A 20,386-nucleotide genomic window follows, 5' to 3' on the forward strand; every position below is an offset into this window, starting at 1 on the left:
ACAGATGGTTTAATTGGAGACCTATGCAAATAGCTTTTGGAATGCCTGTGTGACTGTTCTAATATGTTGTGAAGACTGCATCAGTATGAGGAGATTGGTAGAAAAATGAATGTTAAAATTAAAAGGACAGTTGTTTAATTAAATATTCCTGAAAAAGTTTGTAGCAGAAATCTAATTTGAGAGACTACAAAAGATGACAATGAGCAAAATTTAGAAAATGATGATGGGCAAGGAGTATAAATGTGGAAAGCTGTATTGTTCAAATGTTGATTTATAAAAAGTATAAAAGCATATGGTAAAGTAACACACTTCCATTACAGAACGTTTTGTGTGCAAATGATATTAGAAGCTTATTGGTAAGAGCGATATATGATGTAAAATATAGCATAAACAGGGGGCTGGACTAAAAGACCTCCAGGGTCCCTTCCAAATCTATTATTCTTCTATGGGACAAATATTTAGGAATTATCAAATGCTTAGCAAATAGTTCAGCACTGAGCAAAGAGTAGAACAAAGATATGTGATGTTTACTTGGTTACTATTATTTATGTAAAATAAATGCTTGCAGCAATATTGGAGTTGTGAGCTGTTTGGAAATGTCAATGTACATGTAATTTTGTATGTGGACAAGGTTGTTGACTGAAAACCTGAATAATTTTCAGTGATCGTTGGGTGATTTGTCTGACAAGCATGGATATGAAAACTGTTGTATCAAAGGTTATGTTAGTTGTTTTTGCCAGACAAAATGGGGTGAATTGCTAAAAATTCTATAAAAATGGCAGAAAACAAGATTAAGTAGATGAATTTGTGAACTTTGATAGATTGTTACTGAAAAATGGGAAATAGAGGCATTTTTAAATTATGCTGAAAAGGTAATAGAGTATGTAGAAAGAAGTGAAAATGGCTATAAATCAGAAAAGACAGAAATAATAAGTTTAAAGTACAAAAAGCAATCGATGATGCAGTAGATGGATATAGTTGAAGGTTGTTGGCTAGGACATAAATTTTTCCTTGCATTAAGTTTTATCAATTGATGAGTCCATTGTTTGAGCAGTATATATTGAGGGAAATTTGAATCTTTTGTAAATAAATTTACCACAAATTGGGTAAACTAATGCAAATGACATAGTTGCACAAATGATATACCATATTTTTTGGAGTATAAGTTGCACTCCCCCCCCCCCTTAAAAGAGGCTAACAATTTGAATGCTCCAAATGTAGCTTTTTCAAAGCTTTTTTTCAGCCTTAACGAGGTGGTAATGAGTGAAGTGATATTCCACTCTTAGCCTAATTTTCTCATAGCTTCTCTCTCCGAAGATCAGCTGTGCTTTAGAAGCTGTTTTAATCCCCAATGCTCAAAACCAGCAAACTAATGTGCTGAAGCTGACCAGACTAAGGACGCTAGCCAGATGAATACCTGGTAGGCAGAATTTTTTTTCCTATTTTTCTCCCCAAACACTAAGGTGACTCTTATACTCCGGTGAATCGTATAGTCTGCAAAATATGGTACATTAACAAAAATGACATAAATATATTACTTAGGAATTCATTGCACATTCTGGTTTAATGTACATTCACTCTACTTTCATAGGCTGTGAACTCAAGGGTTTCCTGTATTTCCTTTTCCTTTTCTTAATTCATAATTTATTTCACTTATTGCCTTTTCTTTCTTTTTAGTGCTTTGTGCATATGTTTTTAATCATGGCTCAAAGAATAGGGTTCCTCCTTTCCTCTAAAATTTATATTGGGAAAATTTCCCTCATTCACCATCAGCAATTTTGGATTTGTGTCATTACTACTTAAAGTATGCACACCGGCTAACTCAGCACAGAAACAGTTTGGTGCCCCACAAGTTCCTGGCTTTCCCAAACTGCTGGCAGCCAAGCGTGTGTGTGCACACATGTACACATGCACACATAAACACACCACATTCTAACTTTGGGGACTTTTATCCACAGAGGAAGGAGAGGGTGTTCTCCCCAAGCCCAGAGATGATTGGCAGTTTGAAAGCTCAGATGTGGATAAGTCTTCAAGCTTGGAATGGTGTCTGTGTGCATGCATGTGCACAACACGCCAAAAGAGACATTCTTCTCCCAATCCCAGACATTGTTGGCATTTCCCTGTCCAGTGCACCTTCCCAGCAAAACCGGAGGCGGAGGATGACGCTGCTGTGTGTGGAAGCAAGGAGGAGAAAGTTTACAGGAAAGACACACACGCTTGGCTCCAAGTCAAACTTCTGCCTTGACAGATGTCTAGAGAGCAAGAGGAGGAGGCAGGGGAGCAGCACTCCTTGGTCCTATATGAGGGCAGCTGGCCCTTCTCAAAAGGGAATCCCAGTTTCCAATCATTTATGAAAAGTATGCTGGCTTGTTGGGGCAGCCTTCCCTCATGCAGGTCCCCTGCCAACCCCTCCTCCTCTCCAGAGATCTGTCAAGGCAAAAGTTGGACTCAGTGGAAACTGCTTCCTGCAAACTTTCTCCTTAATGGTTCCACATGCAGCCTCCTGTGGGGGGCCAGGCAAGGCTTGGAGTTGGGATCTGAATGTCTCCAGCAGAAGAACGCCAGACCAGGGCGAGTGCCAGAGCCTTAGCCACCAGAGGGGCCTTGCCAGCTCTCTCAGTCCACATGGAAGACCCCTGGATGGTAGCGCAGGCTGTCCAGAACCCTGGGCAATAGAGGGAAGGTTCCCAGCCCTTGAGCTCCTGGAGCATCAGAATCCTGAAGCCCAGCCCACACCTGCTTCCCTGAGGGGGCACCTTGCTGTGCCTACCTCCTTCTTGAGGTTGTTGTTGCTGCTGCTGCTGCTGTAATTGCTCTCCTTGTCCAGGTTGCTCATGGTGGGTGCAGGACGGCAAAGTGCTTGGGTCAGAGGCAGGCTCACTCCCTGGAGGAGACCCAGCTTTGTAAGCAAAGCATCCTCAGCGATAGGATGGGAGACTGCCAGGAAGAGGGGACAAAGGGATGGTGAAAGGGCAACAGGCTGCTGGTGGCCAAGTGCTAAGGCAGAATTTCCCTCAGATCCCTTCCTCTCATTCCAATCTCCTTCCTTCCTTCCTTCCTTCCTTCCTTCCTTCCTTCCTTCCTTCCTTCCTTCCTTCCTCCCTCCCTCCCTCCCTCCCTCCTTCCTCCCACCATGCCCAGGAAGGCAGAAGGGGAGGGGGAGAGGGTGGCAGTACTGCCAGTGACTGTGGCTTTCCCATGTGGGGCAGGGGTGGAGGTTATCCTGGTGAAAGGAAAGCACTTGTGGGCTGCAGGGCCAGCAGGGAGGGAGCTGGCAAGCAGGCCATAGAAGCAGCAGAGGTGCTAGTGGCAGATGTGGTGCTACTACTGGGACTCTTACTACATGCTGAACTACAACTTCATGGTGGCCACCTGAACTGGAACATGGTCAGCCTTAGATCTGGCCTGCAGGGCCACCCTGGAGATAACAAGGGGCTGGCCCCTGTCACCTTGGCCCTGGGTGCTCCCCCTGGCCAGGTGCTCCCCCTGGCTGCACACACAGAGGCAGCAAGTACATGGGGGGCTGGCATCCCCAGTGACTGTTTTGCCCCTCAGACTAACTGTGTTCTAAATGCTTCCCTTCCACCAGGGATGCCAGTTCCCATGTATACAACACCTCCTGTGTATATGCCCAGGGGGAGTGTCTGTCTGGGCTAAGGTGGGCCAGAGCTGAGGCGGCGGGTGCCTGCTTCTCCAGTGCGGGTCATATCTAATCATATCGCAGGCTGGATCTGACCTGCAGACCTTGAGTTTGACATGTCTGTTTTAAATCTATATGATATCTGAGGGTATCTGGTATCAGGGTATCTGAGGAGTTGTCTTACTCCATTGGTATTAGCCCACCCCACTCACACCAGTGGAAGAGGTGTGCTACAGATCCCATCTGCCAAGGAATTCTGGCATGTGGGACAGGGAGAAGAGCCTTTTCTGCTATAGCTCTGACCCTGTGGAATATTCTGCCACTGTAGATGAGAACTGCCCCACCATTTTGGCCTTCCAGAAGGGCATTAAACCCTTCCAGAAGGGTTTTGCTGGTTGGTTTGTGGCCCTGGGGTGGGGCACTTACAACTGTAGGTGGTTGACGAGGTAAGAAGACCTCATTTCTGGTATCTTGGTTTCTGTTTATTTACATAATTTTAAAAAAATTAAGTCCCCTGGTGTCATCAAAAAGATGGGCAACATAATTTTAATCAGTAGTGAAATCTGAACTGGTTTGTTACCGGTTCATTCGCTGCACATGTATGCTCTGCACCAAGCACACACTGTATGCACGCATATGCACAAACACATGCTGCATGCATATGCTCAGTGTGCACCAAATGCATGCTGCACATTTAAAAAGCTACCGGTTCAACTGAAAACAGGATTTCCTGCTTTCTAGCAAAGCTAAACCGCGCGGCACAGGTGATTGTCAGATCGTACCTTTTTTTAACTACCCGTTCAACTGAACCAGTAGCTTTTTTTTAACTATCTTTTTTATCACTACCAGTTCGCTCGAACCGCAGCAAACTGGTAGCATTTCACTCCTAATTTTAATAAATAAAAAGAATCCATTTTCTGGCTGACTGAAAATATAAATAGGAGCTTCATCATTAGAAGCATACAAATCCTCATATCCACTACTTTTACCACCAGTTACTCTGTCAAGGTCAATATTATGCCCATATTGTGAGAGGGGTGTTCACTTTGAGAATAAAGAGCTTGTCACAATTTTAAATGAATTTTTAGCATCAATTTGATAGCTTTCAAGTGTGGTGGATTACAAGTCCACTCTTCTCTGGAGATCATGAGTAGTAATACCACACCTTTAAAAGAAGGCATGTCAACAGGACTGTCATGATTATTATTTTGTAGCTACTTGGCTGCACTAATTGTAGATAGTCTTACTTCTTAGCAGTTCAAGGTTTAGAAAAACTGAAGGTCTTACTTGGACTAAAGCCTATTTTAATAAGGTTTTTTAAAGGTTTGAATATTCAGTACCTGCATTTCCTTTCTCACCCTTTTCTCCCTTTTTGCCTTCTCGTCCATCTCGTCCTGGGATCCCAATCCGGCCATGTGGTCCAGGTGAGCCATGGTTTCCAGGAGGGCCTGGGGGGCCAGGTAACCCAGGTATACTACAAACATATTTTGTTGAGTAGTTTTCTCCTTTAAACTGGCTGTGGAGAGGTTGGCCATTGATATAGAAGGCAAAACCTGTTATACAGAGCAGCACAAACATCTCTGGCACTGGAAAAAAGAAGAATACTGATGTGAGAATAGTGAAACCCATCTTATTTAAATTAAGTGTTAAGATTAATATACAGCATAATCTTTCCCACTAGACATGGTAAAAAGTTAATATGGAAGCTATGAGAGTGTAATCAAAACTCCAATTGTTTTATAAATGTACCACATGTTGCAATGGGCATAAAAAGAGCAGAGCTTAATCAAACTCTCATGATTGTCATCTTGGTTTTTTGTTTTTTCCCCCACTCTGTGGCCACCCACATTTGCCAAAAGTACAGTTTTCCATATATATCTTAAATTAATCTGAAATTATAATATCTTCAAGATGTTTGTTTCTGTCTGTAAAAGAAAGTATGATTGAATGGACTAAATTAATCTCCACATTAATTTGTTTTTTCTTACTAAATAAGATTTCACTGACAAATACAATTTTAGCTATCAACTTGAGCAACATACTTTTTATAATAGTCTAAAGTTTGTTTTTTTTAAAAAAGTACTTTTCACATTAAAAAATTATTTTTAAACATTAAACATCCATTCTTGAAACTATTACATCCCTCCAGTCATTGCTGTTGGTTGTAATATTCTATAGATCTCATATAGAAATGATATGTAAAGAGCAATATAAAAGGGAATAAATAAATATATTCAGGGCTGTAAATAATCAATACTTCAATAAATGCTGTTAAACCTGAACATTTCTCAAAAATATAAATTTGAAAGTAAATGTCAGGATGTAATACATTGGTGTAATTTAGAATTGTGAACCCAAAGTTATTAATTCCTAGGCTGAGTTTGGAACCTATTTTTCCTCGTCATAGATTTTATACTTTTCAGTTTCATGCCTTTTTATTGGTTCCCATACCCTTGGGTATTTTTGTTTAAAAACTATTAATTTTTATTGCTGTAAATACTTTAAATATGTGGGATTAGAACTTCATCTCTGTGATCTTCTGAAATCTCAGGTGAAAATCTTTTGGGTTTTTGACTTAGGGATGTTAAAAGCACAGGGCCAGTGTAATGACTTTTGTGTGAATTATGTAAGGTGGCAATCGTACAGAGAGCCCCTGGTGAAGATTTAGGAGACTGACAAACATAAAAGTTAAAAAGATCAGAAACCAAAAATGTTTGATCTATGAGCAAGGCACTTAATGCTGTGTTTGATAAAGTTGTGCCATTAATCCAATTAATTGAGACCTAATTTACGTGGAAAATGAACGAAATGCAATGACCAAAGAATAGTTATTCCCTCCAGAGCATCTCTTTTAGTTTTATTGTACAGGAAGTCCTTATTCAGGAACTAAAACTGGGATTGGCAAACTGGTCATGAATTGTAGTGGTTACCAAGAGAAACTACAGTTATGCTGATGATCTTGCTTCAGCTTTCCTTTGCTTTATGGACCAACAAAGGTTGTAAATATGAAACTGATCATAACAATACTTTTTCATCTCTGTCGTAACTGTGAACAATCACTAAATAAGGTAATTGCTAAATGAGTTGCTGTTAATCTCTGTAAAAATTGAGAGAAATCTTCAAGTTGTGGAGTGATCCAAGAGTAGAAGAATTAAGAATTTTGTTTCTGCAGCACAGAAACAAAGTAGGATATTGGACAAGATTGTCATTGTCATCTGCTCTATTCTATTCCAATCTGAAACAATTTGCCTGCTGAAAATCGAGACAAATGTCCTTCTTCCTGGAATATTGCTGCCAACTCTTAATTTATACTGTGCTGCTTTGGAACACCACCTCCAACCAACCCTCTAGCCTCTGCTTGCCTTCTCTGAAGTATCGTTCATTTATGGTTGTGCAGTGCACTTTCAGTTTTATCTTGGCCTCAGTGGGCAGAACAATTTGTATATTTGCCAAAGCCTCATTGGCTGTGTGCCTGGCTTTCTCGATGATGCTATGTTGTTGGATTGTTTTCATTTCTTTTCTTTCTATCAAGTGGCACTAAAGTGATTATTCCTCCCTGTGCCAAATGTTATACAAGGATACACATTAATTGAACCAACATAATTTGCCAACAATCCAATTGCACTAACTTAAGGCTTCATCTTAGACAACAGATAGAAAACTACAAGAGGAATAATCAAACCAGACTTTCAGTTGGTCTTTGTTTTGACAAAGGCACAGGAAATGCAACCCTTTGCCCTGTGAAGCAATGTAGAACACAGAACATAAATAATTCAGTTGGCTTGAATTCAGCTCAGAAAAGAAGAAAAATATTTCACTACTTGAAACAATTTAAAAATGATGTGATTTGCCTGCAAGAGACACATATCAAATTATCAGACCAAAAATACTTAATTAACTCAAAATTAGGTAAACATTTTGTTGCTTCAGCTTTGGATAAGAAGCAAAATGGAATTGTTGTATATATCAGGAAGGATATACCAGCTAAGTTAATTGAGGCAGATATTCAAGGAAGATTTATTGCTATTGAACTGTGATAGATGCAAAAAAGACTTTGCTGATAGGTATTTATGCACCTAATCAGCAACAAGAAAAGTTTTATAAAATGTTACACGAGAGGTTGATCCTCTGGGATTATAGTTCGTTTATTTTATTAGGAGACTGGAATGGAGTAATTGATACAAGAAGGATAAGAGAACCTCTCCAAGAAGATACCTATACATGCAAAATTACCAAAATCCTTTTTGAAATGATGGAAGACTTTGAGTTTAGAGATATATGGAGGTTACGGAATCCAGATGAGAGAGATTTTACTTTTTTCTGATAGGCATCAATCTTTTCACGCATTGATTTTATTTTAATTTCTAATGACTTGCTTTCTAGGGTGAAGAAAATGAAGATATTTCCGAGGTGTTTAACTGACCATAGCCCAGTATGGATGGAATTATTACAAGGGAAAAAAGGTGGTAGAACATGGAGGTTGAATGAAAATCTGTTTAGATATGAGGATAATGTAAATCATTGTAAGAAACAGTTGAAAGAATTTTTTGATTTTAATATGCACAAAGGGACACCTATAGGAACTGTGTGGGAGGCAAGTAAAGCTTTTATTAGAGGTATATTGATATACTTGGACAATAGGCAGAGGAATAATAAACAAAGGCAGCGTAGGTACTTGGAAGAAGAAATTCAAAAGAAGCAACAGTTATTAATTCAAAACCCACAAGATCACAAACTTAAAGAGGCTATAAAAATATTACAGAGTCAATTTAATATGTTAATGGCAGACCAGGTGGCAACGAATATACAATATGCTAAACATAATACCTTTTGTAATGCAAATAAACCTGGGAGATGGTTGGCATATAATTTAAGGAAAAAACAGAAATCACATGTCATACAAAAAATAGAATATAAAGGTAAAGAGATATATCAACAGGATAAAATTAAAAAGGCATTCTCAGAATTTTACACTGCTCTATATGCAAAAGACAAAATATTGAATAGGGACATTTATGATTATTTGAAAGATTATAAGGTTAATACTCTAACATTAGAACAGAGGGAGGAGCTGAATTGGCCGATAGCTACTGGAGAAATAGTGGAGGCAATTAAACAATTAAAAATGGGGAAAACCCCTGGTACAGATGGTCTTACAGCAAATTATTATAAAAAAATAAAGGATGAAATATTAGGCCCACTTAAAAAATTATTTAATCAGATACAACTAGGAGTGGGAATACCCCCGTCATGGAAAACATCTTTTATTTCACTGATACCAAAAGAGGAGCAAGATTGCTCTAAACCCGGTAACTACAGGCCGATTTCACTTTTAAATAATGATTATAAGATTTTTGTTAAAATAATAGCAAATAGATTAATGTTAGTTTTACAACAAAGAATTCATACTGATCAATCTGGTTTTATAAAAGGGAGGCAGATGAGGAATAATGTTAGACAGATTATTAATATATTGGAATATTTGGAAAAGAAGAATACTTCAGCAGCACTTATTTTTTTGGATGCGGAGAAGGCCTTTGATCGATTGCATTGGGATTTTTTATTTAAATTAATAGAGAAAATGCAATTTGGAGATTGTTTTGTTAGAATGATTAAAGTGATTTATGGAGAGCAAACAGCTCAGATTATAATAAATGGTAGTTTGACAGAAGTTATTAAGATTGCGAAAGGAACAAGACAGGGATGTCCCTTATCACCATTATTGTTTGTTTTGACTCTGGAACCATTATTAGATAAAATACGAGAATTAACGAAAATAGAGGGAATTAAAATTAGACAATATGAGTACAAAGTTAGAGCTTTTGCAGATGATGTAGTGGTTACTTTAACAAATCCTATAAATTCAAGTAGATCATGTTGGAAGTAATTGATAAATATGGAAAGGTATCAGGATTTAAAATAAATCAGAATAAAACAAAAGTGATAATTAAAAATATGTCTATACAACAGAAACAAAAACTAGAGGAAATGACAGGATTTGAGGTGGTAAAAGGTTAAATACTTAGGGTTTATATTAGCTCATCGAACAAGAAACTTTATAAGAATAATTATGACTTGCTATGGCAAAAGTTCAGAATGATATGAGTGTCTGGAAAAATTGCAGTTATCGCTATTGGGGAGGATTATGCTATTAAAATGAATGTGTTACCTAGATTTTGTTTCTGTTCCAGATGATACCAATAATTAAAAAGGATAAAAATTTGGAAGATTGGCAGATTGGGATTAATAAATTTATATGGCAGGGTAAAAAGGCGAGGTTAAAATGAAAATAATACAGGGCTCACGGGAAAGAGGTGGTTTAAGAATGCCTAATTTTAAACTATATTATGAAGCAGTAGCCCTTTCAGTAATAAGTGACTGGTTTAATTTAACGGAGGAAAGAATTTTGAATATAGAAGGTTATGACTTGTTATATGGATGGCATGCGTATTTATTTTATGAAAAAAAAAGTGGATAGGGCTTTTAAGAATCATGTGTTGAGAAGTGCTCTTTATGGTCTGGAAAAATATTCTTATAAATTAGATTACAAGATTCCTATATGGGCGAGCCCTAGACATGCAATAGAGAATATAAATATAGAACAGAAACAGGAAATGATTACTTATAAAGAACTTTTGTATGCTGAAGGAGGTAGATTGCAATTAAAATCATTACAGGTATTAAATGAAGAAGGGAGGAATTATACTTGGTTTCAATATGGGCAAATAAGTGCTAGATGGAAAGAAGATCAAAAAATTGGTATAATGCAAAGGGAGGAAAATTTAATAAAGCAAATTAGAAATCAGACCCAGGAGCATATAAAGAGATTGTATAATGTGTTGCTTGAAATAGATTCGGAAAAGGATTTGGTAAAGGACTGTATGATAAAATGGGCACAGAATATTCAGGAACCAATAATGTTGGAAACATGGGAGAAAATCTGGGTTAGAAATGTTAAGTTTACACAAGCACAGAATTTAAGGAAAATTTTTATAAGATGTTTTATAGATGGCATTTAGATCCCAAAAATTATCATGTATGTATCCTGATATCCAAGCGAAATGTTGGAGGTGTGGTTGTGATGACGCTACATATTTTCATATTTGGTGGACTTGCAAGAAAATTAAGGTCTTTTGGATAAGAATTTGGTGGATTATTCAAAATGTACTGAAGAAGAAGATAAAGTTCCTGCCACAATTTTTCCTTTTGGGAATTATAATGGATTGTACAGGGATTGAGACTAAATTGATTCTGAATTTAATAACAGCAGCAAGACTGTTGATTGGACAATACTGGAAGAAGAAGAGGTACCTACAATAGAAGAATGGATATTGAAAGTCATTAATTTGGCTGAGATGGCTAAAATCTCAGCTTTTTTAAAAGACAATACGCAGGAAAGATATTTAATTGAATGGAAAAAATGGATTGATTATCTACAAAACAGATATCAGATTAAGAAATATCAGATTGCCTTTGAATAATTAGGAAGTATTATTTTATGTAATGGGGAGGGGGTTGGGAGATGAAAAGATTTGGATGAGGTTAATTGGATTAGAAGGGAAAATTTTACTCTATGTTTGGTTTATGTATAACAATACCTTGTGATTGACCCGGGAAGCCGGGGGGGGGGAAGGGAGGGGGGAAGGGGGTCTTTTGGGAGGGAGGAGGGAAAAAAGGGGGGAAAATGTTTTTGTTTTTAAAAAAATTTTCAATTAAAAAAAAAAGAATAATTCAGTTGGAAGGTGTTGTGTTGGGCGAATGAGGAGGCAGGAACAGCTCTTTATTGTATGGTGTGAACCCAGCAACTGGAACAGAGGTGCATACCTCCTTATATACCATTCAGGCTGAGGCACCAGCCAATCATCAACGTGCATTTTCTTTCCAAACATTCCCTCCAAAATTCAAATAACATCCCTCCCTTCCCAGAAAACACTTGGTCAGAAATTTACAACTATTTACATACATAGTCACGCAGGTAACCAGGGCATCCCCTATGTCTGGTTGACCTGTGCAACTCAGCTCTGGGTGGGGTGTTAAGCTGGTCGGAGGGACTTTCTGTTCCTCCCAGCTCTTCTAATGGGCCTTTCTGGATTGGATTATTTGCTGATTTTTCTGCTGATTTCTGATTGGTCGAGAGGGCAATGCTGGACACCGAAATCCTCAGATAAGTCCTCCGGCCACTTTGGGCTTGAGGTAGCTGTTGGAGGAAACAACAGGTAGTCAGGGACTGTTTTTTTTGGTTGTTGTTGTTCTGAATTGGTTTCTAATCAGTTTCGTATTTGATCAACATGTCGTTTCCAGACCCTTCCGTCGCCCATATCTACTAAGTATGATTTTGGGCTGGTGACTTCGATAATTGTTCCTGCTAACCACAGGGGCCCCTTAGCGTAGTTCCTGGCAAACACTGGGGCACCTACCAGAAATTCCCTTGTTTTGTTCCCCTTTTCCGGGTACCCATCAGGGGAGTAATTCGGGTTGAGCCTATCTAACGGGCAACAGAGCATTTGGCCCATCAGCAATAGTACAGGGTGTCCATGCTGGATGATCAGAAATGTGTCAATCCTAGCTTGCCAATCCCCTGGGCCCAAACGGGACAGTGCCTCCTTGGCACTCCTAACAAAATGTTCTGCCAAACCATTTGTGGCCAGATGGAATGGTGCCGAGAGGGCATGGTGGATGCCCAGCTAAGCGAGGTAGCCTTCAAACTGGGTGGCTGTAAACTGGAGCCCATTGTCCGAGACTACGGTATCTGGCAACCCATGTGTGGCAAATAACCTTCAGAGGACTCAAATTATGGCTTCTGTGGTAGTGGGACGCATCAGAATTATTTCTAACCATTTGGAAAAAGCATCCACTACAATTAGAAAAGTTTGTCCATGAAACAGACTGGCAAAATCTATGTGGATTCTGGACCATGGCCTTCAGGGTCTCTCCTACTCTCTCACGGGTGCTACCAGGGATAATGGTCTGGATTCCTGGCACAGTGGGCACCTTGCCACCCATTCCACAATTTCGCCATCCATGTTGAGCCACCACACGTAACTCCTTGCCAGCCCCTTCATGCAAACACTACCCGGGTGCCCCACATGCAACATTTCCAGAACTTTATCTCTAAGACTTACTGGAACCACAACTCGATTCCCCCATAGCAAACACCCCCCTTGGGTAGACAATTCAAAACGCTTTGTAACAAATTCTTTTAATTCCCCACTGGCTGAGCTGGGCCACCCCCTATGCATGCAGCCAATTACAGTCTTGACAATAAAATCCTTTGAGGAGGCTTTCGCGACCTCAGCTGACGTGAGCAGACCAGTCTCCAGAGAGTCAATTAGGAGGGTAGGAGTCCCAGGGGTTGGGTCTTCCAAGATGTCAGGCAATGGGCACCTGCTCAAAGCATCAATATGCCCCAAGTCTCGGCCCAGTCGGTGGGTCAGGCGGTATGAATAAGCAGCCAGGAAAATAGCCCATCTGGTCAGTCTTGGTGACAGAGCCACAGGAGTGGGGCGATCCCCAGCCAAAAGTCTGAGAAGGGGGCGGTGGTCAGTGACAAGTTCAAATTGTCTTCCAAATAAATATTCGTGAAACTTTTTAACACCAGAGACGATGGCAAGAGCCTCTCTAACTAGTTGACTATAGTTCCGTTCCACACCAGAAAGGGTGCGGGAAAAATAGGCAATAGGTGCCTCAGTTTCATTAGGAAGTCTATGGCTGAGTACAGCCCCAATGCCAAAGGGGGAGGCGTCACACACAAGGACCAAGGGTAATGTCCCGTTACACTGGATTAGGAAGCTGTCTCCAGACAATAGTTGTTTGATAGCCCTGAAAGCAGTAGATTCTGTTTCCCCGCAAGTCCATGGGGTCTTTTTAGCAAGTAGTTTGTGCAAGGGTTCAGCCACTGTTGCTTTGTTTTTTAAGAACACAGTATAAAAATTCAAAAGTCCTAAAAAGGCTCGTAGTTTTTTTTGGTGTTTTTTTTTTAATTTGAATTTATATCCCGCCCTTCTCCAAAGACTCAAGGCGGCTTACACTGTGTTAAGCAATAGTCTTCATCTATTTGTATATTATATACAAAGTCAACTTTATTGCCCCCAACAATCTGGGTCCTCATTTTACCTATCTTATAAAGGATGGAAGGCTGAGTCAACCTTGGGCCTGGTGGGACTTAAACTTGCAGTAATTGCAAGCGGCTGTGTTAATAACAGACAGACTTAGTCTGCTGAGCCAGCATCTTATTTTGGGGGAGAGTCTTCTGGATGGCTCGAACCTTGCTTTCGGTGGGGTGTATTCCTGCTCGTCAATCCTATAGCCTAAGAATTCTACTGTGGGCACAGCAATTTGACATTTGTTGAGTTTGACTCTCAGTCCTGCAGTCCTATTTCGCAAGCATTCCCTTAGTTGCTGTTCATCATTAGCTGATATCAAAACATCATCAAAATAGGGTACCACCCCCAGTAATCCTTACAGTAGGCGCTCCATAAGATTTTGAAAAAGACCTGGGGCCACACTGACTCCAAATTGGAGCCTGGTGCATTTAAAGGCACCTCTATGCGTTACGATGGTTTGTGCTTCTGTCATAGCGCCATCTACAGGTAGTTACTGATATGCTTGCACCATGTCCAATTTAGTGAATGTTTTTCTGGGCCCCAGTGAGTGCAGAAGGTGCTGAACTATTGGGACTGGGTAGGCACTCTTTTGCAAGGCTTTGTTAAGGGTCGCCTTGTAGTCAGCACAGATCTATCTGGTTTCATTGGTGTCACTATAGGGGTCTCTCACTTAGCATGGTCAACCAGTATTAGAATGCCTTGTTTAACTAGCTTGTCCAGCTCCTGGTCTATTTTAGGTTTAAGGGCAAATGCTACCCTTCTGGCCTTCAGTTGTATTGGGGCAACCGCCGGGTCTAAATTAAAAGAGATAGGGGTCCTCACATACTTGCCCAGGCTGTCCTTGAACATGTCCCAGAACTCCTGGATCAGCTCCTCTTTTAAGTCACCTCCAATGGTGTGGACTCCGAAGACTCCCATTCCCAGGGCCGAGAACCAATCGAGACCCAGGAGGCTGGGGATGGTGACTTGTAGGTTCTTTGCATGCTGGCCATAGTGTTCTGTTTCCCTCCCCCAATACTCCCAACAAAGAGTCAGTCAAAGGCCTCTTTCTAATTTATTTACATTTGGCTGAATTCCTTCTGGCACAGAGATGTCTCCCCACATGCCTGCCAAAATCCCTGGAGATAACCAGAAAATTATAGATAAAGCACGATTCACTCACAAACAGATTCTTCTATCCATGATACAGTTTGCCCGCGCAAATTCATTACTTTGTCCAAGACAAAAAGCCAGGAAGTTCCGCCTCCTGCTTTATAGCCCCTGTGAGTGTCACTCCGTGACTCATCATTATTTGACTTTGTCCCAATGCCTCCTCTGCTGCGCGCACCAGTCACATCTGCGCAGTCTTGCATCAAGCCAAGATTGTTCTTGGGGCGTTGCCAAATCAGAAGAAGGCCCGGGGGAATCAGGCCTTGCTAGCCCCTCCTCTTCCTCCTGGGTGGGTGCCAGGGAGGGAGAGGGCCCAGGGGAAGCAGGTCTTGCCATTTCCTCTTCCTCACTTTCTGAATCATCCTCCAGGAGTCCGAGTCCGGGAATCTGGGTCACAACACATAGGTTACTTGGAAAGTTGCAATGCCTTCCACTGGAATTCTGTTTCCTTGATAGTCTCGAACTCGTAATCTCTGCGACTGGAGTTGGCTCTTTTTGAGATGTGGAAGTGCAGTGGTTATCTTGGCCCAGGACATGATTGTGATTGACGATCCTGTGTTGATCTCCATTCTGCATGGGACGCCTTCAATGTAAACGACTGTGAATATCTTTTCCTCTCGGATGGTGGTGGCTTGGCCGATTCTGACTCTGGTTTGATTAGACTTCATGCTCTTTTGTGCTTGGCCAATGGGATTTCTCCGGGTGAAAGGTTGCTGCTGATTGGATGCATTGTAGTCAGCTCTGTTCTTTTGGCAGCAAGGCTGGCTTGCTCGGCATGCTCTCACTAAATGCCCTTTTTTCTCACACCATCTACAAATAACATCTTTAAAACAGCATGAGTTTCTCTGATAGGCACCTCCACAACTCGCATAGCCTTCTTTCTCATTTCGCCCTGGTTTATCAGTTTTGAATACTTCTTCTTCTGATTCACTCTCGGGCTGAATTTCTTCCCGGTGCATTGGCATTATTTTTAAAGAGTGATTGATCGGGGTTGGCCCCTGTAGCATTTCGAAGTGTTAGATTTCATTTGGCAAGTAGTCGCCTCTGTAAATGAATGTCTCTCACTCCACAAATTAGTTGCTCTAGGAGCGCATCATTGAGGTCTCGGTATTCACAATGCGTTGCGGCCTTGTGCAGGGCAGCCATGTAAACACTGATCGGTTTGCCTTCACGTTGTATTCTTTGGCAAAACTCATAGCGTTGAACAAACCTCAATGGCACTGGGGCGTAGTACGCTCTGAGGGTTGCCTGTAGAACTTGCCAGGCACATATTGGACTGGCGTCGGCTCGGATAGAAACTCAGCTGTATCAAATACTTCGGCCCCGCAATGGCTCAAGAAGTATGCTCATTTCCGATTGTCCGAGAAGCACTAGAAATCGTTTGCCTTGAGGAAACACTCGAACCGGGCCATGTATGATCCCCATTTCTCCTTGGCCAGATCAAATGGCGCTTGCGGCATGTAAGTGGACATCTCTCCGGTCCGCCTTTATCATGACCGCCCTAATACTGGCTGGGTTCAGAAGCTATCAGTTCTTTTAGGGTCTCTCTGCCAACCTCGATTCCATCCTCATCGCCAATGTTGCGTTGGGTGAATGAGGAGGTAGGAGACAGGTCATTAGCAACAACAGCTCTTTATTGTATGGTATGAACCCAGCAACTGGAACAGAGAGCACACCTCCTTATATACCATTCAGGCTGAGGCACCAGTCAATCATCAACCTGCATTTTCCCTCCAAAAGTTCCTTCCAAAATTCAAAAACATAACAGAAGGGACCTTAAAAGTCTTCTACTATAACCCCCTGGGCCCAGGAGATCCCATACTACTCCAGCATTTCTTCTCTCAAGACTCTCAACATCTTTTTTATATTGTGGTGACAAAACTAGATGCAATATTCCAAATATGACTTATGAATGCATTGTAAATTGATACTAACCCTTCACATGATCTTGATTCTATCCCTCTGCTAATGCAGCCTAGGACCACATTTGCTTTTTTGGTGGGTGCAGCATTGCTAGTATTAAGTTGTCCACCAGGACTCCTTTGATCTCTCTCACAATTACTGCTATTGATCCAAGATTCACCTATTCTAAACCTGTGTACTTGGCTTTTCTTGCCTAAATGTAAAATGGTACTTTTATCTACATTGAATTTCATTTTGTTAGATAGGGCCCAATGTTCAAATCTGTCAAAATCCTTCTGGATCTTGAGACTAACTTCTGGGGTGTTGGCTATTCTTGCCAATTTCGTGTCATCTGCAAATTTTATGAGTTCCCCTTTTATCCTGGCTCTGCGCATGCGCAAGATGGCGGCTCGCTAGGTGAACGGAGCCGCCGACGGGATGATCGACGCGGGATGGCATCACCCAGACGGCTAGCCGAGCCGCCTGTACCCCCCAGCCCGCTTTATCAGCTTCTCGGCAGCCGTGGGAGAGGTCTGCGGGCCTTTTCGGTGACACGGTTGCCGAGAGCGAGGCCGGGTGAGGGAGAGCGGCGAACGGCGGCCATTCCTGGGTGCGTGGTGCGGGACGAGGCCGCAGCCGCGGATCATAGGCTTGTCAGCCCATCATGGCCTGTGGACTGTGACTGCTGAGTGCTGGACTACTTTGGGTACGTTCTCCTCCCCCCAGCCTGGTTTTCTCGGGATGAAGGGGGTTGTGAGCTTACCGGCTTTTCCACTGCCGGCTTTTCCATTGCCGGCTTTTCCACTGCCTTCCCTGCAGGGAGGGGCTCTGAGGACGTTTTACCCCACTTATGCCGTATCTGGGATCTACGGCCTATTACATCTGACCGGCCTTCCTCAGAGGTGCCTGGCCCGGTTTCTGGGAAAGGCCCTGGATCTGAGGAGTGGCCAGGCCTTTGGAATGTGGGGCTTGCCTTGGGGCTTGCCTGGAGGATTTTTATCTGTGAACCATCTTAACGAAGGGAACCATCTTAACGAAGGGAATTGGCGTGGTGACTATGGGAGGTGTCCCGGCCTTTGGGGGCCCGTTTCTCCCATTATTATTTGTGCGCTGTCTTCTGCACTTATCTGGCCTTTTGGGATCTTTGGCCAGGATTGCTCTTTGGAATTATGGTGGAAGAGACTTGGAGATCGATTTGAGATCTACCGGTGGATGTACCCAAGTACAGCTGTAGACAGTGCCGAGGGTGGTAGAAGATCTACCCACCCACCTCGTTTTCCCCCATGGATTTTGGGACTGGGCTATTTTTTCTATCTTTCCATCTTTAGCCTATTTATCAACATTATCAGCCACCATCGGATGATGGGTATCCGTGTGAAGTACTATGGACTAATATTCTACCATCCTGGACAATGATCATCTCCCGGCGACTGTTATCCCCTAGCGAAGTAGTATTATTTTCACGATTCGCCTATGTTATTCGGTACAGGAACTCTTGCGCCTCAGGTGCCCCGCCTCGCAGGAATGGCCTGCTTTATTACCAAGGGCCGGCCTCAATGACGGATCTTGGGATCCACAGAGGTGGCATGCGAAGAGGAAGAGCCTTTGGGGTTTTAGATAGGGCATTTTAAGGGGTGGGAGGGTAGGGCGGGTGTTGGGGGAAACCCGCCGGGTGGGGTATCAGTTCCTGCGCATGCTCGTGGCGGTGAGCTAATAGGTCCGAAGGTTATGGGGGGAGTTCAGGTTCCATTGGTGGAGGGTGGTGCTATTTGCACGGTTTGGGGGAGGGGCAGATTTGGCGGAAGCGGGGGCTCGGATCGTGTTAAGGGGGCGCGCGCTCGATACTTGCAGGCGATCGCGCGCCCCGAGCCCCCAGACTTCTCCCGTTCCCCGGATAGTCAAGACCCTCAGAGCCTGGGCCTTCGGCTGATGTTGTGTAATGCACGGTCCGTGGCCAATAAGGCCCCCCTAATTTACGACCTTATTCAGGGGGGTGCCGCGGACTTTATAGGCATTACGGAGACCTGGTTGGGCGCAGAAGGGGGCGTGCCCCTGGTACAGATGTGCCCACCAGGTTTCCGTGCATTTCATCAGCCGAGAGCCCAGGGTAGGGGTGGGGGGGTGGCGGTTGTGATTAGAGAGAGTCTGGAGCCGAGGGAGACCACTGTACCTCAGATTGTCGGGTGTGAATCCCTCCTTGTGAAGTGGGGCCATAGATGTCAGATGGGCTTGCTGGTCGCGTACCTGGCTCCTTGCTACGTGACAGCTGCCCTGCCCGAGCTCCTGGAGGTGCTTGCTGGGGTGGCAGTTGAAACCCCCAGACTTTTAGTCATGGGGGACTTTAACCTGCCATCTTCCGGCTCGTCATCGACAGCAGCTCGGGAGTTCACAGCTTCCATGACGGCCTTGGACCTGACTCAAGTAGTTGATGGCCCTACCCACACTGGGGGTGGTACACTCGATTTGATTTTTGTCTCTGGTCAGTGGTTGAGAGATCTGGACTTAAAGGAAATAGTCATCGAACCTTTGTCATGGTCAGATCACTCTCTCCTTCGCCTAGACTTTCTGACCGCCACCCAACACCGCAGGGAGACGGAGCCGATGCGTTGGTTCCGTCCCAGGCGCCTGATGGACCCAGAGAGGTTCCGGACGGAGCTTGGGCCATTCCTGAGGGTCTGGCTCACGGCACGTCTGAGGAACTTGTTGCGGCCTGGGAGCGGGCGCGGCGGGGCCTTAGACCGTGTCGTGCCTTTGCGACCTCTGACCCGGCGCAGGTCCCAACCGGCTCCTTGGTTCTCCGAGGAGCTGAGGGGATGAAGCGCGGAGAAGGCGCCTAGAGAGTTCCTGGAGGTCTAGCCGTTCAGAGGCTGATCGGACACTAGTGAAGTCCTATACTAGGACTTACCTAGTGGCATTGAGGAAGCGGCGTTGCTCGCCTCCTCCCTCATTGCGTCGGCAGATAACCGCCCAGCCGCCCTGTTCGGGTGACTCGTTCCCTCCTTCACCAGGGGAGCGGGATGACCCGCTGCAGGGGCGTGCTGAGGAGTTTAACGGTTATCTATCGATAAAATCGTTCAGCTTCGGGACGGGTTGGACCAAAATTGCGGTGACTCAGGTGAGGCGTCCGAGGGGTTTTGGTGACATTGTCTGGGATGAGTTTGACCCTGTGGCTCCTGAGGACATGGACAGGTTGTTGGGTAGGCTGAATGCCACCACGTGTTTACTGGACCCGTGCCCTCCTGGCTGGTGCTGGCCACTCAGGAGGTGACACGAGGCTGGCTCAGGCGATTCGATCGCTTCTTTGGTGGAGGTGTCTTTCCGGCCGCCTTGAAAGAGGCGGTGGTGAGACCCTCCTTAAGCCTTCCTGGACCCGGCTGTTTTAGGTAATTATCGTCCGGTCTCCAACCTTCGCGGCGAAGGTTGTAGAAATATGGTGGCATATCAGTTTCCCCTGCACCTGGATGAAACCGTCTATCTAGACCCGTTCCAGTCCGGTTTCCGGCCGGTTACAGCACGGAGACGGCTTTGGTCGCGTTGGTGGATGATCTCTGGAGGGCCAGGGATAGGGGTTGTTCCTCTGCCCTGGTCCTAT

At 43.5% G+C, this 20,386-nt stretch overlaps 1 protein-coding gene across 5 annotated transcripts in view; it reads right to left on the reverse strand.

Annotated features, from left to right (window-relative positions):
* Positions 1-20,386, reverse strand: part of C1QTNF7 (C1q and TNF related 7) — a 149,888-nt gene that overhangs the window by 3,253 nt on the left and 126,249 nt on the right. For 3 of the 5 annotated variants that reach the window (XM_058192320.1, XM_058192321.1, XM_058192324.1), the window contains exon 2: positions 4,981-5,226. In XM_058192320.1, the coding sequence (XP_058048303.1) occupies positions 4,981-5,226 (246 nt within the window). Of the gene's footprint in view, positions 1-4,980; positions 5,227-11,603; positions 11,838-20,386 lie in introns of all 5 variants that reach the window. The other 2 variants (XM_058192323.1, XM_058192322.1) reach the window with 1 other exon arrangement.

Source organism: Ahaetulla prasina, chromosome 8 (genome assembly GCF_028640845.1).
Source record: "Ahaetulla prasina isolate Xishuangbanna chromosome 8, ASM2864084v1, whole genome shotgun sequence".
Lineage (NCBI taxonomy): Eukaryota > Metazoa > Chordata > Lepidosauria > Squamata > Colubridae > Ahaetulla > Ahaetulla prasina.